Genomic DNA, 16,441 nt, shown 5'->3' with positions numbered 1-16,441 from the left:
AGAAAGCAATTAAGAAAAAAATTAGGACAAAGTATGTACAATAATGAACAAAGAAATAGGGTTCATTATTTTAAGCGTTGTGTCATATTGATGCGTGAAGTGTTAATTCCCGTGCTTGCTCTGGATATCATTTAGTGATATAGAAATTTTACCCGTCGGTCTGACTATGATATAGAGATATCGCATGTCGGTCTGACACATGTTGAAGACAATTTGCACGTGTGTCTAAAACATGCTATAAACATTTTGCATGTCGGTTCTGCCGTCGTTCTGACGCATTATATATTTTCAAATTGGTCTCACCGCGTGGATAAGCGAATGTGATATTGTGCAAGTTTATTCTTAATAATTTAAGTAATGCTCATTAGATTCTGAATTTCGAAATGCATCTCTCTCTCTCTCTCTCTCTCTCTCTCTCTCTCTCTCTCTCTCTGAGGGAGCGGTCTGTTACGTGATATGCTTTTAATCATCACATAAGCGGGACGGCGGCCTGAGATACGGGAGGGTCACGTGGTTCCATGTATATGTATGGTACAATATATAGTTTAAAAGCATTTTGAATTTACAAATCTTAAAAATCATATTACACATGTTTAATTAAACATGTACAAGTTGATTAATTATATTAATCATGCATGAAGGATCGTGTTCATATTTCTCACATTTCGATATAACATTTGATAAATGAAGGTATATGATTCAAATATTGATATAACGTGTGCATCATCTAGAGAGTTACATGTAATGTCCCGCATCTTGTTATACAATATGTTGGTATAATTGTTTGATCAACACAATATGCACATTATGGTAAGTCTATTTTATATTTGGGTGTTAGCTGACTTGTACGTATTACAAACCAAGACTCAAAAATGTTTTAATTCACATTTTGGAAAAATACACCGGATCAAAGGTAACTAATTTTATTTATTATCATGGTATGTGGGAGTGATATTTTGCTGTCCACATCTACAGTTGAATAAGTACATTCAAATTGACTGTTTTATGTCGTTTGGATTGTACTTAACTTTGATCTACAAATACAGGTACACTCCTAAGTTAGTTCGTTATCATTATACGCTGGCCTTATGTTACTTTCAAAGCTAAAGATTAGTCATATCATATAATTATTAAGGTAAAGAAAACAATGCCCTTACATAATATCTAAAATATTTTAACATCCTCACTTGTCCAACGCCAGAGGAATATACAGAGGCCACGGTCGTGTTAGTTTGTATAAAAGTCATTTTATGACAGCTATAATGTCATTTAATAACATTTGGTAATCCCTGCATATTTAACTTATTTTATAAAGTTTATTATAAAGTTTTCGAACCAGTAGGAAATATCAGAGTTGTAGACAATAAAGCTGGTGAGAAAGTGATGACTGGCTGAAGGAATGTAAGCAGTGTATCCGCGAGTCCGTCATAGGTTCATTCAATTGAGGCCCCATGGAACCTCGTAATCTCTACATCCGACAAGTAGCTCACAGTTTAAACACTTAAGGGTCTCCGAAGTTTTCACGCTTCGTGGTTCAACAATGAAAATATACAAAACCAACACAGTGAAATCGAATAATGGCAAACTAAGTAGGGCAATAGAAGATAAAACTTTCTGTTCCAATTGCAGGTCTTACACAGAAGGAGGACAAAGGCTCTGATGGAGGTACTTAGCTGTGATATACCCTGGTATTAAAGACCCAAGGGTATTTGGATTGTCTTGTAAGATGTAGAGCTCCACATTCTTATCCGGAAATTCCAAAACAGATGGAAACATATTAACGAAATGTAATTTTTTTAGTTTTTCGTAAATGAACAATATTTCAATATTGGAATACAAAATGGATGAAACCAATAACCTCACTCTGCGATGGAACTCTGACTATGCCGACAAACTTTTACCCACGGTTGTATTCCAGGCAATTGTTTGCTTCGTTGGACTGGTAGGGAACATTTTAGTGCTTCTTGTGTACATTTTACGGATGAAGGCAAGTCGGGATGACCGCTACTTTATACCCATCTTAGCCACTTTCGATCTCCTTGCAAGCACCGTGGCTTCCGTTTTTTACGTGTTCGAGTCCATGTACTTCGTGGATTTTCCATCGTCCGGACTCTGTAAGGGGATGTTATACACCATGACGGCGACTTCGGGCCTCTCGGCCTTGCTGCTGATAGCCATAGCCGTTCAGAGGTATCTAAAGATCTGCAAACCACTCGGGAAGCAAATGAACGAGAGCAAGAGAAAGCTATGTCTGGGAATAATTGTAGGATTTTCTATCTTGTATTCAGCTCCGGTTTTGCTGTTTTCTGGGAACATGAGAGTGGAGGGAGTGTTTGAGGGGGAGAACGTCACAGGGTTGACGTGTTTCACGGGGGCAGGGAACTACCCTACCTACGAGGCGATATACTACTACATCATCTTTATTCTCATGATAATTAACATTCTGACTGTGGGTTTCCTCTACATTCCGATCGGAGTCGTCATCTACCGCCACAACAAGCTCCGGAAGGCTCGCCAGCGGCAGAGTGTCGACCTTCCCTCCCTCCAGTTTGACTCCCTGTCTGACAACAAGCCCAGTCAAAGCAGCACTAAAGACTTTTCCAGGTCGCGGACATTCAAAGAAAGCAAAATTAACTTTAACATGATGTTCTTCGCCATTATTGTGTGTTATTTAATCTCCTATACGCCGACATGTATTTTTCTTATTATAAGCAAACTTTCGCCGGAACTCTGGTACAACATCTCAGCTGCTGAGATGATTGTCTTCTTCATCTTGCAGAGATTCTACGTCATTAATCACGTGATTAACCCAATCATATACGGGTATTTTGACATGAAGTTTCGTGCCGATATCCTCAGCTTGTGTAAATGTCAATAAGAGCGTTCGAATCATCATCAGTAATAACATTATTAGAAAAATAAATATAGTTTGTAATATCAAGTTGTTTATTAAAAAGGTATATAATACATTGCTATTATAACACATGCATTGTTATTGTTATAAGTTTAAAACAAAAGTTTAATACACAAAAACAAAGCCTTTTTTAAATCAAATTTTTCATAATGAATAACTGTATGACAATGGAAACATTGGGTTGTTCTACGGCCGGGGGGGGGGGGGGGGGGGGGGCTACATAGGTCTGGCTTACAAGAAATTCGGATATTTAAATATTTTTAAAATGTTTCAATCTTTATTATTTCACCAAATACATTGTCATGAATAAAATCGTTTACACAGAAATGTTACCCGGTTACATATTATGTAGGCTAAATCATCGTCATATCCTCTTAATTAAGCATGCATATAGATGTGAAAGTATGCTTAAGTTCGTCGACAAAGATCAGAAATATAAACACCAGGAAATAGTAATACATCATAATAGCAATGTACACGTAGTAGCATACAGTAATAGTCACAATGAGGATTTCATACGAAGTGATTACAATTAAACAATCATGCAAAGGTTAAAATGGTGTATTATAATATGGAAAGTACATTTTCTTTTATAATGAATAACCATTCAGACAGTCGTACATTAAAAATTTGAAATGTTCAAATAGTGTTTCACAAAAAACAAAATTTTGCATGTGCATATGATTAAATGTTATGATACATATGAGTATATACAAATACTGTTTAAAAATGCATACACAGATGTGAAAACCTAAATGCATTTGGATGGTACATGGATTTCCTTGGCAAGAGATTATCCGCCTTTTGGTACTTATTCTCGATAAATACGAGCACCAAGTTCCACACAGTATAATATACGTTAAGAATTAATTTCAGATAATTCATTTACTATTTTCCACCTATAAGACATTGAGTGCAAATGTATATTTAAAATCACAAATTAAAAGATAGTACTTAAAGATCCGGAAAAGGCTATGAAAATATATGCGAAACACTTTTTGTTATCTAAATACACATGTACATTTTATAGTGTATCAGAATTCCATTGCATATAATTCAAGAGTTGGCATTGGACTTAAAAGGCAAGCATTCATCACATTGTGAAACACTTCGCTGGGATATTGAGACAGGACTAGCTAGCTTTTGACCAACTACTCTAGTCGGGATTTAACCTGGGACAAATCAACATCATATCCCTAGCTGTCAAGATTTTAGCCTTGGTTTCCTTTTCTTTTATGAACATAAAAGATTATACAGTATAAAAAACGATTTCACCCAAGGCTTAAAAACCCATTGGATTCTAATGTCACATGGAAACTCTCTTCATTCTAATCCTATATGTATTACTAATCCTTTAAAATGGCTTAAACACAACTTTCGTGGATGTAAAACATAAATAAATACACGCATTATTTGTTTGAAGCAAATTTTCCTATTCTTTCCTTTGAATAACTCCTTAAATAAACATATGATGAACATGGGGAAATTAAGTTAAGTACGTCATATGAAATACAACTAACACAACAGAGAATTCACATATATACGCATATTATTAATATCACCCCCCCCCCACCACCACCACCACCACACACACACACACACACACACACACACACACACACACACACACAATATGTTAAAAGATTATACCAACGTATAGGTAATTATATTAAGAACAAGTCACAATGCTGAATTTCATGAACTACGTGACCCCTCCCCCACAACAACACAACGCTGGCTTGGAATTTGACAATCTTGCAAAATGTGTATATTCCAGTGTGAGTTACCTCTCTTTCGACGAGTTTTTTTCATTTCACGGATATCTTACATTCTTTTTTCATGATAAATCACGGGTAGAAATTGTTGCATTATCATTACCTCATAATACATGCATTTTAGCATGAAAATCGCTAAGTAAGGGTCAACAATTTCACAACATGGGTAGGGGAATCCAAAACTTATTTAATCGCAAAAATATTGCCACTTGACGCTCATGTCAGAGTAGCTTGTGCACTATATGATCAACCGAGACTGTAACAAAAATCTTGAGGCAGGGTCCATGGATTTCAACATTAGCTTAATAAAACCATTTACTGTCATGCAGATTTTTGAGAGAAGAGAAAATTGCTTAACTGTTTTTGCCAAAAAAATCATTTTCAGGGTGTTGATAATGAATCTCACAATTTATGTTTATTTCCCTTCAGATGATATGCAACACATTTACAAATTCTAAATAAGGTCATAAAACATGGCAGACCTGCAACAATTATTCCAAGACTCTCTCCTTTTTAAAAATGGTCTTTGCTAGAGCATAAATATCTTTAAATTGGACAAGAAAGGACCAAGATGCAAGTTTTTATGTTGAGTTCTGTTTTATTTTTGGCATCTCCTGTATGTAAGTTTGTAACAAGAACAGTAACTCCATCAGATGGAGTATTAACACGTAATAATTCTTCTCTTTGTCACACAATGGCTCATCTCCCACACAATATAGACTGTCATCCATTATAAACTTTCACACCTGTCAATCTTGAATCTCACTGATACATACACATACCAACATCTCACTGATGTACATCTTCCTTTCATTTATATACATAATATCATCAAAATCATGATTATTGACATGTACAAATAATAATGCCACATCTCAAAAAGCCCAAAGCAAATTTCCAGCATCCACTGATAGGGTAGCCATTGCCAAATAGTTGTAGCACTGAACACCAATGAACATTCTATGTTCCAGTATTTGCAAAATATTATTCTGGCTTTACAACCTTATGTAATCGTAACAAAAATCAAAATAGCAGGGGTCACAATTAACCCTCAATAAGTGTTTATCCAATTTGCATTTTAATAACATCCTTGCTTAGGAAGTCTTTGATTATGTCATGTTATAAATCATGGCAGCTCTGTATAAATTCTATTGGAAAAAATCTTTGATTTTGGCCTGTACAAATTGGTCTCTCCATCTTCTTTGACTGAAAATGTTTTGTGCACAATTCCAATACACATTTCATGAACAATGGGGCAAAGTTTTGCCTTGCGATGAAGTTCAGTAGTAAGTGTATTGCACTGGTTGTGCTACACGGGTGGACCGTTAACACCAGGATGTAGAAATGAACACGTATTTCCTCTCCTACAGCCCCCTGCTGCAAAATGTCGACATACAGCTCGATCGCCCGTCACTGAAAGTTGAAAAGAAAATAAATATTAAAATTATGATTCATTATTATACCATCAGTTAAAGAAATACTTAACATACTTATTAAACAAATTTGCACATTAAAATAGTTACATAACTAACTAATCTGTTGTATTCATAAAATATCAGCAATACTGACCTTGTCTAATTCTGCCTCCTCTTCCTCCTCTCATTGGAGGTCCCATTGGAGGACCTCCTGGTACTCCAGGAGGTGGACCTCGTAAACCTCCACCTCTCATAGGGATCCCTGCCCTTCCTCTGCCCCTCATGTGTGGTCCTCCAATCATGTTCTCTCCCCATTCATCACCACCAGGGCCACCTACAATACCAACAATAAAATGTAAACATAGTCATCCCAAACAGGTGTTTATAAATGTGACAATTTTCAACATAGAGTTTCTAAAACAGAGGACTGTAATGGATAATTTTACACACCTGGAAATCTCTGGCCTCCTGGTCCCATCATTGGGTTGAATCCTGGGGGAGCTACTCCTAAAATCCCCCCTGGAGGTGGTCCCATCATTCTCATTGGGCCTGGAGGATGCATAGGTCCCATCACTGCAAAACAAAGAGGGTTGATTAGAACCTGTCTATCATATGAATTATACATTCTAACTTAATTATATACGACTTAGAGAGTTAACTAAAAGATAATGAATGAATACCTCCATGGTTTTGCATGGACTGGAAGGGCTCAAGAATTTGTTTCAGTTTCTCAAAAGCATCCCCAGTGGTTGGATCCCCAACAGTTCCCTGTAAGTGACAAAGAAAAAATTATCATACAATGTATCTATAATTATAAAACTGATCAATAAATAAAAAATTTTCATGGCACAAGATTAGAATGTCTACTCACCATCATGGAGGCCAGTATATTCTGGGCACTGCCTTGGTCAAGATTGGGTGGGAGAGTCCCTCCCTGTTGGAATGAATGAAGTACATTAGCCAAATCTGGAGGTAGATTGAGCTGACCAAACAGGGAGTTTGGGTCAGGGGGTGCACCCGCACCAGTGGACACAGGTACTGTTGGTTTTTCATGGGAGATAACTTCTTCCCCAGTAGAATTCTCCTGCAATGTCAATATAAGGAAAATTAAATAGTAAATTTGTTTGTCTGAAGAATACTTGGTATACTAATTCTATTGAAAGCACTTGTAAAATATTTGAAAATAAGTAATGCTTGTACATACATCTTCCAGTGGAATAAACTTTGGATCAGCTGGTTCTACTGTTTCCAGATCTGGTTCACTTGGGGTGTCTGGAAGCCTACAATAAATGATATTATCATTAAGTTCTAATTCATTGTCAACATATCAAACATACATAAGAAAGTACATGTATTTCATGAACCAGTGATAAGATGTATTTCATGAATTAGTGATAATATTTACCATGAAGCCTCCCAAAATTTGAACCTGTGTGAATGCTTGCTCAACTATACTTACATTTCTTTGGTAAAGAAGATGGCCTGTAGAACCCCCTTCTCTCGTTCTTTCTGGATCTGTTTTTCTTTACTTAGAGATCCTGGCTCCACAGTTGTCACTAACCCGGTGATTAAAGGTGGCCTCCTCCACTACAGAAACAAAATACACATGTTCATTCTATTTCAACAAAATCACAAAAAAGTGTCACAATTACTTGAAATCAAGAGAAGATGGTAAGTTATATATAAATTAGTACTTACAGGTATAGCCTCATTCATATTATCTTTGGTTGATCGCCTGGCTGATTCCATCACCTGTTAAATAATAACCCAAGTTATAAACTGTGAATTCACATATTAAATACATCTTCAAATTCATTACAAAATACTGTACTTAAATATTTTTTTACTTCTCAATTCAAATGAAGTACAAACTTTTTAATCAAATTGTTGAGTTTAAAAGTGTCATTTATCAACACAGTGTTTCTCTTTGTATAGTAGTCAAATAGCTTTGATATTTTCTTCAGATTTTTTTACCTTTCTATCCAAATGTGCCTCTTGCTTCTTCAGCTGGTTGAAGTCTTTTGGTCTATTTACATTTTCTATAAAGACACAAAATGATACATAAAATTCAGCACAAAATTACACCTCAAAATAATTCCCTAGTTTACTGGACATTGACTGCCCTTCTTGCATACAAGGTAACAGAACTTTAGCTTACCTCTTTCTGTTTCATCCAGTTCAAAGAAGTGGAAAATTCTAAGATTGGAATCTTCTGCCCAGGACACTTTCTTGTTCTTCTTCTTCTTTCCTGTGGCTCCAGTAGTCAGGAGACCTTTGACTTCCTCCGACTTTTCACTGGTGTCCATAGACTCCTCACCTGTCTCTGCACCTGTGATTTATTTTTCAAGTCATTAATTAATTACATTTTCTACTTATCATTTATATAGAATGTATTGTATAATACTAGAGAAGTCTTTTCACAGAAGCCTTGGATTATCTTATCAATGTTGCACCACTCAATGAAAACATCCATAAACTTACCATCTTTGGTAGTATCTGTCATTTCTACATCTTCTGTCATTTTGGTCTCCTCTAGAGTGGGAGGGGCAGACTCTTTGTTGTCTTCAGTGGGAGACGGGCTTCTCTTGTCAAGCTCAGGAGGACTGGGGCTTCGTTTCTCCTCAGTAGGTGTCTCCAATGTGTCTTTATAAAACTGTTAAAACATTTGAATGTTTTAAGCTTATTCAAGTCTAAATCTTAAAAAGTATATTTCTCATTACAGAGAAGATCATGATTGTTTTGCATAGAATTGAACCATATAGGTAAATATATGCTTACAGATGGAACGATAGGAAGTGTGTTTTTGATGGCAGTTGTTGGTGAGATTGGAACATGGGGTGACGTTGGCGTTGGGGGTTTGGCAGTAGTAGGGGTTGGGGGACCAGTTTTATTGACAGCACCAGGCACTGATGTGATTGCGACAGTAGCCCCCGTTTTCTTTTTCCTGCGTATGACTCCAGTGGGACGGTCCGGTAAGAGAGAGTCAATGAAGTTTGTACTCTCGTGTATCACAGCTGGAAATGTAAATAGACATGCATGTCAAACCGTTGATAACATGTTTAACACTACATGACATCTTGAAGTTCATTAAAATATTGACCAATATGAGAAAGTATGGTTAGAGATTGACCTCTGATTTACTGGTACATGTATATAAAACATGCTGTTTGTTGCTAATACATGTATATACAAAGCTAAATTAAAACATTTTATTTGATTGGTTGAACATGGTGTGACATATTTCAAGCAAATATTCAATTCTTTAATACATCATGTATGATGATGATGAAACGGCTATGGTACGTATGTAGAAAGCTACATGTGTATACCAACCATAATTTGTGAAGATGCATTTTTTATGTACAAATAAAGTGAATTAGGCTTGTTGAAGCTTCATTGCTATTATCCAGATTTCTTTTCTTTACAAAGTTAACTTACTTTTGGGTTTTGGGGGTGTTATTTTGATTTGTTTGTGTACGTCGGCAGGGGATGCAGTGGTCGGAGACTGTGTGGGTGGCTGCTCTGACCCAGCCTCCTCTGTGGACCCAGCCTCCAACCGTGACCGCTTTCCTGGAGGCTGCTCATCTTTGGGTTTCAGTTCTGACCTGATGATACAAATACCGGTACTAGTATATCAAATTCAGATGTCAATAATCTCACAGTGATAATTGTTCAAAAGTCTTTCAATAAGGTTTTTGAATGAGTTCATTGTAGATATTTTCTTACCCTTGTCTTTTTGGTTGGGCTTTGGACTGGTCATTGGAAGGCTTCTTTATTGGCTTGGTGACTAAGTCCTCCTCTAAGCCTGCAGAAAATCATTTTTATGAACTTGAAAATCATCATTATAAAATGACATAGAATTTTTTTTTAAAATCTTTTATGTAAGCTATATTGCTACTGCATGCCAAATGACCCTACCTGTTGACCTGAACTTTGTGTTGGGCCTTTTTACTGTGGAAGCCCGTTTTTTGTCTGGTTTGGCATCGGTTTTTGATCTGTCACTGTCAGCTGAGGGAGGTCTTTCTATTTTGATATGAAGTTTAAGTCCATTTGTCTGAGTGACCACCCCCAGTGAATCTTTGCTAATCACACCATCACTTTTTTCTTCCTTACTCCTTTGCTTGGAATGTTTATCGTCTTTAGATTTATCACTGTTCTTTCGATTCTCATCACTATCTTTGTCACTTCTTTTACTTTTCTCTTTGTCAGATTTCTTCTTTTTGGAATCACCTATAAACAGTGAAATTATGGTAGATGTGAAGCTTAACATGATTTTTCCATGTATGTATGAAACACTTCACACTGATCAAAGGTTACGTGAAACAAGGTTTTACTCACCTGAGTTTTCATTATTTTTTCCTCTGACTTTTTCCATCCATTTGTCTACTATCTCTGCGGACATAGTCTTCACCGCTATGAAAAGTACAAACAATGCTTTCAGTTGGTTCAAATGTAAATGGAATCAGCATGCTCCAAAAAGAATAATATTTGAGAAAATCATAGCCTTTTTAGTCGACAACAAAGCAAGATAGAATAATTTAAAGAAACTCACTATCATTTTCACTTTTAGAGAAGGCTTTGATGGTCTTTGCTGAGTTGTTTTTCTTTAGAAGTTCTACTGTGACAGGCAATTGATGAAACACTTTAAGCATTTCTATAAGGACTGGGTAATTCTCCGATTCCTTGCAGTCTTGTAACCATGTGTTGAGGACCTCCCATCCTCCAACCTCTATAAACCTACACCAAAAGCATACACAAAATAAGTAACAAAAACATACAGCATGTAAACTTTGACTTTTTATCATATTACACTGTAAAAGCTATGTAGACGGTGTGCAGAATCTTACTTTTCAAGAGTGTTCTCAGACTCTGTAGCTCGAAGTATGTTGATGTAAACGCATCTGCTAACAAGTTTGTTTGCTTCTTTCATCAAGCCAACAATTCTAAGGGTTTCTGTTGGGCTTTTGACGGCACCACTGGGAGTTAACAAGGGAGCTAATCCCTTTAACAACTGATGGGGATCTATTGGGGCCTGTAAAAAGTTTATGTAATCGATCAATTTCTACAATTGAAATGCTGCATTATCTTATTCTTTCATCTTATTTTGAATTTCAATTCTTGTCTACTCCCAATAATAAACTACTAAAATTTTTGACAGAACAAGATGTGCCTTATGTAGCAATTTGAATTATATATACTCCAGAAACCATAATTTAACATGGTATCTTTAATATTACAAGATCCTGGGATCATCAAAATTGACCATTATGTGTGTTTCTGTATATATTTTGGCCTCATGAAGAGACAGACCTTTGATTTCGCAGGAAATCAAAAATTTGCTCTTGGCCTTATACCAATTAGTGTGCTGCAGTATGTTGATATAGACCTCCACACAATTGTTTTTTTTTCTGGCCTTGCATGCAGAATTTCTTTTATTAATTAACAGGGATAATTCCAGTACCTGTTCTTTATGCACTCTACATTTTAACTTTTTTAAGAAGTCTTTCTCATTTTACAACTCGGTCAGATATTAATACCTATTATTACAATATCAAGTTGTATGTTTTCAATGATAAACAGGATGTTATATTCAAGTCCTAAATTGTTTGCTTATCCATCAGTAACCCCATAAACCAGGATGTTATGTGTATATGCTGTTTATCAAATGCATGAAGCAATGCATAAATAAAATGTATTCTGTGTGTAGATTCATGGAATTTTAAAGTCTAGTTCAAGTACTCATAAAAGTTGTCGCCTTGACTTTTTTTCTCTAAAGGAAATAAATTTAAGTAGATATCCTTCCTATGTTCCAAAGATCCTCGATAATGTATCATAAATAGAAACATACTGGGTTTTTCTATCTATAATGGTAATAATTACAAAGCCTTTGGGCGTTTTTGTTGCCAAAGTGTAATATGTCATTACAAGATAAGTTAAAAAAAAAAGTTTTTTTAGGAAACAAATTAAGAAGAGAGAATACAATATGCCTTTTTTCCCCCATAATTCACAATACAAAAGTTAAACTTCATAACTTGTCTCAAGGGAGAGAATCACGAAAAAGCCTATGTGATGGGTCTTCCAAATAAAGCCCTTTGGAATTTTGCCATTCAGATATCTTGTGGGACTAAAAGATGATACCTTCAGTGAAATTTGCTTTACTAGCACATTAGTCTTTTTTTTTTGGACACACAATATCATTTGGATTTACAACTTTTCATAACTAGAAAGCATGCACAGATCAAGAAATTTTCCCTGGGGGGGGGGGGGGGTCTCAATGTGGCTATTTACTGTAACTTTACTATGCAAATTTAATTCATTTGAATTTTCCAGGGGGTGGGGGTGGGGTCAAAAGACCAATTCAATAACATATGCTTGTGCCCCCCCCCCCCCATTCTTTCCAAAACAAAATCAACAAAATAAAATTATATATATATCTGTCCTAATTTTATGTTTGTGCAATAACTGTCTAAATTTTTGTCACTATAAACTTAATTGCTTGCCAATATTTGCATGGCGGTGGCACTTCAATTTATTGATTGTAGCCAATATCCGTCTCTTTGTAAAACAAAATCACATTAAGGATAGTTTTTCTCTATGAGCCCAAGTTATTACCGGTATCTATTATTTGTGGCACTGTTGTTTCATAGTTTCTGCAATTAATTCTCATCATATGCTTATCATATATTGGTTGTCTTGTACACATTCTTGAAAGTTAGGTGGGACACCTTTGCACCCAGCATGATTTTTTTTCAATTTGTCAAATACATACCTTTAGAATATATCAACCTGAACTCATAATACTGGAATTATCCTATCAAAATGACCAATGCAATCAAAATTATGCTAATATTATGTGAATAGTAAATATTTAAATTCAAATCTTTTTTTTTTAATAATAAAATATGCTGCAAGGCCCGATTCATCTCTTTCACACCACATTCATTCCTCTTTTCTTTTTGTCAACTTGGCAGCTTTTTTTCTTTTATTGTTTACGGCGAGAATATTTTTATCATATAAAATTACCATTTTATTTTAATATTTTTCATCTGGTTGATTATTTTTTGATAGCAGGGTAAAAAGTTTGCTTTGTAGGCTTTTAATCAACCATTGTTGATTTCCACATGGGATGCAACATCAATCTGAAAAGAGAAAAAGAAAAGGTATTTTAGTATCAAATATAGAACAACAATATACTTTAACTTTCTTAAGAAAGTGTGGATATAATTACAGTCTAACACTAAGTATTTGGATAACTCAATGACATTGATAAACAAAGAAATGTGCATCAAATGTACAGGGTTTAGGTAAAAATATGGACCAAGTATGAAAAATTAATCAGTTTATCTGCCATCACCTGATTGTTTAAAATGTTGTGCAATAAGCCAATAACTGAAAAGGGGGATAACTCAATTCTATTGATGAAAACATTAAATCTTTTATTCAGAATGGCAATAAAACTAAAATACCTGCTTCATTACATTTTTTTTTAAATTGAAAAAAGTTATCCATTTATCAATTTGACTTTGTGTTTTGGTTAGTCTGTTGAGTGGTTTTGTCCTAGTTTTCTGACAATAAATATGCCTACATGTTTTAATACATTAATTGTGCAGTCTTTGAATTTATATACTGAAATGAAAATATTGTTTGAAAATGTTGTTTGCTCTACACATTAAACATTTGATCGTTTAAGAATGTCAAGCTTTTATAAATATATAACCTACTCTTTCCTGTTTTGTAAGTAATATGTTCATTAATTAACAATTAATAATAATAATAATTAATAATTACAAATATATATTTCTCTTTTTCATATCAGCTAAATAAACTTAAAAAGCCATACAAAAATAATATTCTAACCTATATTTTTTTTATATAAATTCTTAAATTGTATTCAAATTTTTATTTATGTACCTTGGAGTTATAGCACGACCATGTCACCATAATTCACAACTTCAGAGGAGTGGCTTAAATCATAATGTTTACAATCAATTCTTATTTTCAAGTAATAATTCTGGTTTTAGACATGGTTTGAGTAAAGTTTGAGTACCCCGTAAATAAATGAAGTCCAAGCGAACGTCTGGTAAAAATATCTCTTGTCCAGGCTGTGCTAGACTTTAGATTCTGTAGTGGCCAAAGACCAATCCTTGCCAAGTACCACTTTCTGCCACCACTATATGTTAGGTGTTCATACCGTAACATTAATACAACTAAGTGAATGCACTGGCAAGAAAAGATATTTGGCAAGAATTGGTTATACGACAGCATTAATGTCTATTAAGATAACTCTATCTTTGTTTTCTGTTACTGTTTAAAACTTTAAATTTGACTTATTTAATTTTCTAATTAGTTTTAAAAATTTTTTTATCAATTGTGGATTATGCTGTATTATTTTTTACTTAAAACCTTTTCAGTTAAAAATTCAGTGGTGTTTTCTTCATTGTTACATTATAGGCATGCATGGATCTGGAAAATTCACATAATTCATTTACCATAAAAGGACTATCCCCCCCCCCCCCCCCAAAAAAAATAAATTTTCTGGATCTGCACGACATGTACAGCAATGCACGCATGTAATAAATGAATGAAATGCTCACATCAACATCCTTTCATACTAAATAATACCAGGTATAATAATATACAGTACATAACTCAAATTTGTTCATCTCTACATGTAGATAATGATTTCATTATTGATAAAAACAAATAATATCCGAGTAAGTTTATCTATCGTGTGCATTGATTCAAAGTGGGTGATAGTACATTACTATACCGGTAATTACAGTATTGATGGGGTACACACCTGTAGCTCAGTACATAGAAATTAGAAAATAACTAAAAACCACCCTTGTTGAACTGTCACCATGTCGCATGTCATCTATAATGAGGACATTGCAAATGAGACCATGATCATGAATGAGTAGTGGATAGGAATTCAAAAGTTGTTAATGTTTATAATATGTGGTAGACCTTGTTTTGTGTGTAATATGGACAAATATTTCATTTTTTACAATTTAAAAATATGTTATATTGTTTTTACAGTATAAAGTGCACAATACAATATTAATACTTTCTACTCCACTCCTTAAATCTTAATATTAGTAAAGCTTAATAAATAAATGTAAATAATTGAGTACAAAATATTGAATTTTTAAAATGTATGGAATATATGCATAAATGAGAGAGAGAGAGAGAGAGAGAGAGATGAGCAACCCGACAGTGCATATGCATTTTTGTCAAAATAGTACTTTACTATAATTTTACATATATCCGACACCTGTTGACATTTTCGTGTTTACATGTTTTGTATAGAAATAGCACTGTTAAAATCATACAATGTTGCTTCGATGACCAACAATTTAAAGTAAAGACCATTAAATCGCCGTCTTTAGAAATTCAGAGATTACATCGTGTTCGGATTATTTGCTCTTGCCTAACCATGCCTGCGCAAGATCCCACGTGTCGGCGGCCATATTTTCTCCACCCTCTGGCTGTTTTGCCTTGCATAATTTGAACCCCCTTCCCATTCAAGAAAAAATACTCATTGTATACCAAAACACAATACATGTCATCAAAAAATGTGTACATATTATACTTATAACGTTAAAATCAAGTATATCAAGTCAGGTGACGGTATATAACCAGTAAAATAACATTTGTGAAAACTGCACGTTCAAAACTCTTTTCTTCAGATTGGTGGTCTCAACCACATTTATCCTATTAACATTGTAAAAATTTAGCTATATAAAAATGAATAAAATACATGTTTATAGTTTAACGGTTAATATTCAAGTGAACGTGTTATCAAAAAATACAATATGGTATCCAACCAACTTACGATCGAATTAGTGAATCCTTGTCCTGTCTAGGCTTTATGTTCAGCCTTTATACGGTTACTAATGGTCAAAGAGAATTTGTGGAATTATTATGTTCCACAATTTATACATAAGAAATATAGATCAAAACAGCAGTATTCAAACAATATGGTCTTCTTATCGCAAAAAATCCAACTGTTGAGGTCGTTGTCACATGTGGAGATGTAACGAGTAATATGGATGATTAAATTATTATCTTACAGTATAAAATAGAAATTTTAAGAAATAATCATCAAAATCGAGTACAATTTACACAATCATCTCATGTACGTTTCAACCTATCCCTAACGGTTACAGTAATCAAATGAATTTCTTCGTCGGCAAATACTGTGACGTCACTGACGGAGCTCAAAAATGGGAACAGTATGGAGATAAAACAAAAACACAAAAAATCTTTTAAACCAAAAAAAATTAGCTTCAAGGTGCATTCAAAATAAATCAAAGTAATATCAATATATGTAGCTA

The 16,441-nt window shown here is 34.5% G+C and overlaps 3 protein-coding genes across 4 annotated transcripts in view; 2 read left to right on the top strand and 1 right to left on the bottom strand.

The window, feature by feature from the left end:
• Nucleotides 1-794: 794 nt before the first annotated feature.
• LOC128155293 (neuropeptide Y receptor type 1-like) lies at nt 795-3,032 on the top strand. 2 transcript variants are annotated; one of them, XM_052816928.1, is made up of 2 exons: nt 795-810; nt 1,630-3,032. In XM_052816928.1, exon 2 carries the CDS (start codon nt 1,811-1,813, stop codon nt 2,876-2,878), a length of 1,068 nt encoding a protein of 355 aa, XP_052672888.1. In that variant the 5' UTR covers nt 795-810; nt 1,630-1,810; the 3' UTR covers nt 2,879-3,032. The 2 variants fall into 2 exon arrangements, with proteins under 2 accessions (XP_052672888.1, XP_052672887.1); XM_052816927.1 differs by lacking the exon at nt 795-810 and adding an exon at nt 895-913.
• Nucleotides 3,033-5,263: 2,231 nt separating this feature from the next.
• Nucleotides 5,264-16,297, bottom strand: LOC128192959 (serine/threonine-protein phosphatase 1 regulatory subunit 10-like). Its single transcript, XM_052866094.1, has 20 exons — nt 15,940-16,297; nt 13,128-13,243; nt 10,952-11,136; nt 10,657-10,841; nt 10,443-10,517; nt 10,023-10,334; nt 9,831-9,909; nt 9,543-9,709; nt 8,883-9,118; nt 8,586-8,757; nt 8,263-8,433; nt 8,079-8,143; nt 7,803-7,856; nt 7,564-7,691; nt 7,309-7,384; nt 6,976-7,188; nt 6,785-6,872; nt 6,555-6,677; nt 6,259-6,438; nt 5,264-6,102 (listed from the first exon to the last, which is right to left on the bottom strand). Exons 2-20 carry the CDS (start codon nt 13,128-13,130, stop codon nt 5,999-6,001), a joined length of 2,616 nt encoding a protein of 871 aa, XP_052722054.1. The 5' UTR covers nt 13,131-13,243; nt 15,940-16,297; the 3' UTR covers nt 5,264-5,998.
• Nucleotides 8,566-16,441, top strand: part of LOC128192960 (kinesin-like protein KIF3A) — a 58,625-nt gene continuing 50,749 nt past the window's right edge. The window contains exon 1 of the mRNA XM_052866096.1: nt 8,566-8,576. The gene's annotated coding sequence lies outside the window, so the exon portion shown is untranslated. The remainder of the gene's footprint in view (nt 8,577-16,441) is intronic.

Source organism: Crassostrea angulata, chromosome 7 (assembly GCF_025612915.1).
Source record: "Crassostrea angulata isolate pt1a10 chromosome 7, ASM2561291v2, whole genome shotgun sequence".
In the NCBI taxonomy this organism is placed as follows: domain Eukaryota; kingdom Metazoa; phylum Mollusca; class Bivalvia; order Ostreida; family Ostreidae; genus Magallana; species Magallana angulata.
Note: the sequence above shows the minus strand (reverse complement) of the source record. Positions and strands in the feature narration are given on the sequence as shown.

Coding starts and splice junctions, on each gene's coding strand:
- LOC128155293 (XM_052816928.1), top strand. CDS start 1,811: ATGAACAATATTTCAATATTGGAATACAAAATGGATGAAACCAATAAC.
- LOC128192959 (XM_052866094.1), bottom strand. Junction 8,758..8,882: donor CACTTCCTATCGTTCCATCT/GTAAGCATATAT, acceptor ATGTTTTAACAG/TTTTATAAAGACACATTGGA. Junction 6,439..6,554: donor AGGAGGCCAGAGATTTCCAG/GTGTGTAAAATT, acceptor TTGGTATTGTAG/GTGGCCCTGGTGGTGATGAA.